The sequence below is a fragment of the Nicotiana attenuata genome, unplaced genomic scaffold (assembly GCF_001879085.1).
Source record: "Nicotiana attenuata strain UT unplaced genomic scaffold, NIATTr2, whole genome shotgun sequence".
NCBI lineage: Eukaryota > Viridiplantae > Streptophyta > Magnoliopsida > Solanales > Solanaceae > Nicotiana > Nicotiana attenuata.
The window spans coordinates 244,268-249,002 of NW_017671059.1; the positions used below are offsets into that span (position 1 = coordinate 244,268).

The 4,735-nt window shown below is 37.2% G+C and overlaps 1 protein-coding gene across 1 annotated transcript in view; it reads right to left on the reverse strand.

Annotated features, from left to right (window-relative positions):
- LOC109205598 (dicarboxylate transporter 1, chloroplastic) overlaps positions 1–4,303 on the reverse strand; it is a 5,774-nt gene extending 1,471 nt beyond the window's left edge. The window contains exons 1-2 of the mRNA XM_019368315.1: positions 3,074–4,303; positions 564–785 (exon numbers count right to left, since the gene is read on the reverse strand). Coding sequence (XP_019223860.1) covers positions 564–785; positions 3,074–4,174 — 1,323 coding nt within the window. The 5' untranslated portion in view covers positions 4,175–4,303. The remainder of the gene's footprint in view (positions 1–563; positions 786–3,073) is intronic.
- Positions 4,304–4,735: the final 432 nt, after the last annotated feature.

The following is a 4,735-nucleotide window of genomic DNA, read 5'->3' on the forward strand; positions in this document are numbered from 1 at the left end:
GGGGGGGTTGCGACACAAAAGGGGAAGATGGGATCACAATTATTTTTTTACAACAGGCGACACCGTTATTGAAAGAAACTCTTAGCTATGATTAGAAATCTTCAGATAAAACTTAGAGCAAATTGAAAGTTTGTTTTGTAACAACCTAAGAACTTAGGTGTCGAGATGCAAAATCGAAGGCCATGTAGCTAAATGCAAATAAAGAGCTCATGTCAAATGTTTTTTTTTTTTTTAGTTTCAGAAAGGCAAGACAAAGTTCATGTCAAATGTAAATAGCTACTAACATATGTGAGATAGAGATCCTATTTGAACAATGAGGAAAATCAAGATGGCTGCATAAAAGAAGGAGAGAACAAGTGGATGAACGTCAAATGGTAGGTACTGAGACATAAGATCTTAAGTTATATCCTAGACTTGCACATGACCCGAAAGAAGGACCAGCAAGAGCATAGGAAGTAGTTGGATATCCTTCGGTGTCTACTTCCTCTTTGCATAAATTACTAAACATTTAGCGAAAAACCAAACATAATATCATGCGGTGCAATTAATCGATGAAAACAAACCTTGACCACAGTTTCACTAAACCAAGAGATGAGACCGTATTTGTTCAGATAACCAGCCATTGCAATTAGTGCAGCAAACCAAGTAAGAGTGTCCCAAGCAACCGCCTCACCCAAGCATTCTTTCCATGTTACAACGCCGGTGATAAGGAGTACAGATAGTCCAAGAATTGCTGCAGTAACAGCATCAACCTTTAATGTGCTACCAAATATCCAAAGACCAACCTGAAGAAAAACATTCAGAGTTGAAATATCAATAGATGGTATCAAACAAATTCGAGCTACATGTATCTTTTTTAATTGAAACATGCATAGTGGCAAAACCAAAACACAAAAATGCATTTTTATATGCTCCTAAAAATACTTGTTAGAACTATAAGACAACATGTGTTAACAAGATATCAGATTGAATGAATCATACAAAATCTTCAAGCGCTATTAGGACGTCAATGAACTCAATGAAGTCTTGACATGAAAAAAAATGTTTTTATCAGTCCACCTTATAACAGCTTCAAGTCCACGGGAATCACCAATTAGTCAGCAATATCTGGGCCATTAAATTAATACTTCAAGACAAGAACTTATTTTTGTGCATTGACATTTAGTTTTTGAGTCAAACTAGTGATTCTATTATCTCCCCTGCTTTTCACCAACACCTTCTCCCAAAAGGTTCCAACTTGTTATCTGAGCTGGGAACGATTTCCCTTATCACAAAGCTGTAATTACACATCACCGTATATAAATTAAAACCAAGAGCTAGGAATTCTCAGTCAAATAAGCACCTATCAATCCCAGAGGCGGACCCAGAATTTTAAGCTTATGGGTTCCTACAACAATGTCAAGTTAATTTACATGATAACTGGACCAACGAACTGGGTTCCACGCCAAATATTCTTATACTTTTAATAAAAAATTTAGTACAAATACAGGATCTAAGCAAAAGTTACTGGGTTCACGGGAACCCGTAATGTTTGATCTAGATCCGCCCCTGATTAATCCCATTATTCATATCGGAACTTACAAAGTCATCTCTTTATGTCAGATAGGTCTCATGTGCTTCATTTAAATTCCTGATTTACCTCACTTCCAAATAGACTAATGAAAAAATGAAATAATAATGATAGTACTAATGAAGGTCGGCAGGGTAAAACAAGATATTAACCTCAAGGTAGAGGTCTGAAGTATACTTTCATAAGTTCACCTATATGCTCTTATGTCAATCATGGATTTCACAACTGAATAATGAAAAAGAACGCTTTCGAAAAGAAAGATAGGGAGCTTGTGATTATCCCTCAAACAAATATGAGATGTACATCAGAATGAAAACACAGTATATTAAAAGTAACTTGTAAAAAGGAACAGCATGGAAGTATCACCAGGTATGAGGCCAGTGACTTGTCTCATCTATGTATGATCAATTGCATAAAAAGTATAATACGGAAGTATCAGCTAAATATGACAAAAAAATGAAAATAACTATTTGTCTATGTTGACCACAAATGCACCGAAAAGTCAAGAGAAAATTAAGCAAAAGCTGCCAATGCTAAGCTAGTACACAAGCGTTTGAAAATGCAAAAAACCATAAGCATATATTGATCACTCAAAACTAAGTGGATCTGCATCTCTGTTTATTACGCTGGGAACAAACCAACATTTAGTGAACAATAGCTAATTGCTTGGCCATCGCCACTTCTTTTAAGGATCAGTAAAATTCAATGCAAAGTTCAGCATCCAAAAAGGGACAAAAACCAGCTTGACAAAAGTAATGAATCTAGGACACATTAACATTGCATATTAACCAGTAGGAGTGTCAAATGGGTTGGGCGGGTCAAAAAGAGATGAGTCAATAACTGAGCGGGTCATTGACCGTCCAAAAGTTACATAGGCTAAGATGGGCTACATCAAGATGGGCTAAAATTTTGGGTTATAGCCCAACCCGCCCAACTATTACCAAACTTTAATTAATATGTGATGTTTTGTTATGAATTGTATAATTACTAAATAAGACTTTTTCTTTTGTTATGGTCATGTATAACATATCAACAAATAAGAATAATTTCTAAGATATTTTGACAAAGTTACTCCTACATCAATTTGGACTAAAAACCAGCCCAACTTTAAATGGGTTGAGATGAGTTGGGTCAAGGTGGGTTGAGTTTAATAAATGGGCGGGTCAATATGCAGTCCAACATTGGCCGGGTTGGGCAGATCTCTTGGGCTTGGGCCAAATTTGACAGCCCTATTAACCAGCAATGCATTGACAAAATCACTCTATAGAGTTGTACACACATTTACGTCGAAGCATAATCCTCTTCTATGAAGTGTCAACGTGTACTAATCCCTTAAATCTAAAAGCGTAATTTACATCCTAGTCTGATCAACTCATGGTTGTTACCTTAATTCAGATATTTTCAGAAATTTACATGGAAAAAAAAAACACATTTCTGCTTTCAATCAACAACGAGTTAAAAATAATGCGACCAGCAAGCAAAACTAATTATTTCTTTTCTTACCGTAAGAAGCAGAGTTCCAGCCATAATCATCTCATTCTTAGACATTGGCCCCATTTTCTCCAACTTCTCCTTAGCCAACCTAGGTGCATCCGGACTACTCTTCACAGTGGGCGGATAAATTATATACAAAAGCAATGGAACCACAATCAAAGACACTAAACCAGGAACTATAGCTGCTTTAGCCCAATCCATCCACCCAATTGTTTGATTAATTGTACTTAGAGTCAAATTTGCACTCAAAGGATTAGCAGCCATAGCTGTCAAGAACATGGATGATGAAATAACAGATGTTTGAAAACAAGTCAACATTAACCAAGATCCTAACTTGTGTTCAGTTCCATCACCTACATTACTTCCACAAGCTACACAAAGTGATTTTACCAAAGGCAAGAAAATCCCACCAGCTCTAGCAGAAACTGAAGGAATAGCAGGAGCTAAAAGGGCTTCACTAAAAACCAAACTATAACCTAAACCCAATGAACTACTACCAAATAATGAAACAAACTGATAAGCAATTCTATTCCCTAATCCAGTCTTAATAAAACCTCTTGCAAAGAAAAATGCAAGTGCAATTAACCATGGGATTGGATCACCAAAAGCTGAAAATGCAGCTGCAAAAGTAAGTGTTTTAGTTAAAACACAAGCACCAAGTCCCATAAGTGCCACAGCACCAAGAGGTAAAGGTTGAGTTATAATCCCAACAATTGTAGCTAAAAAAATGGCTAATAATTGCCATGCATTTTTCGTAACACCAGCAGGTGCAGGAATAAGCCAGAGGATAATTCCAGTGGCTATAGATGCAATTAATGGCTTTATTGCTGCACCTTGCCATGGCTGCTGAGGTGGAACTATAGCTGAAGGAGTAGAAGAAGCTGAAGCTTTTATAATTACATTTCTGGGTTTATCAAGATTCAATCTTTTTCCAAGATTCAATCTTTTTTCAAGATTTAAGGGGTTCTTGAATGAAGAAGTCAAAAAAGATGGGGTCTTTTTTGATATTTGAGTGGATTGTAGGGATTGGGGAGAAAAAAGGTGTGATTTTTGAGATGGGGTTGGCCGGAGACGGAGGTTGACGGCGGAGGTGAGGGCCAAAGACGCCATCTTTGTGATCTGTAAGAGAGAAAATCTGGGAGAAATAAGGGAGTTGAGTTTATAGTATGGGCTAAATTTTGTGGGGATGAATCTTGACCGTAGATTAGAAATTGTACGGTAGTGATGGGGTTTGGAATATACACGGTAAATGACAGGGCCAGCTTTTGCTTTGGTCTGTTTGTGTCAGCATTGTGAACTCCGTCTCTGTGTGAAATAGGCTTCTTGCTAAGTCCGTCACTGTTTTGATGCTAAAATGCGCCGTCTTAATGCTAAAATGCGCCGTTCAAAGTTTGTAGCTAAAGTGAACTTTCCACGTGGCAGAAGATGAACGGTGAAGTGCCTGATTTAGTACTTAAGGATCGATCCACATTCTATTGTGCGACACGTGGCATAATTTAGTTGGTGGAGGTTATGCTGTGTTGACCCAACAATGGTATAGTCAAGGGATTTGGGGTGTGGGAGGAGGAGATGAAGGATAAAATTACACAAGAAGATGGAAGGGTATAACCTAACTATCAATAAAATCATGAAAGGTAATGATTTAATTTTTTTTGTTAACAAGGGAATCCG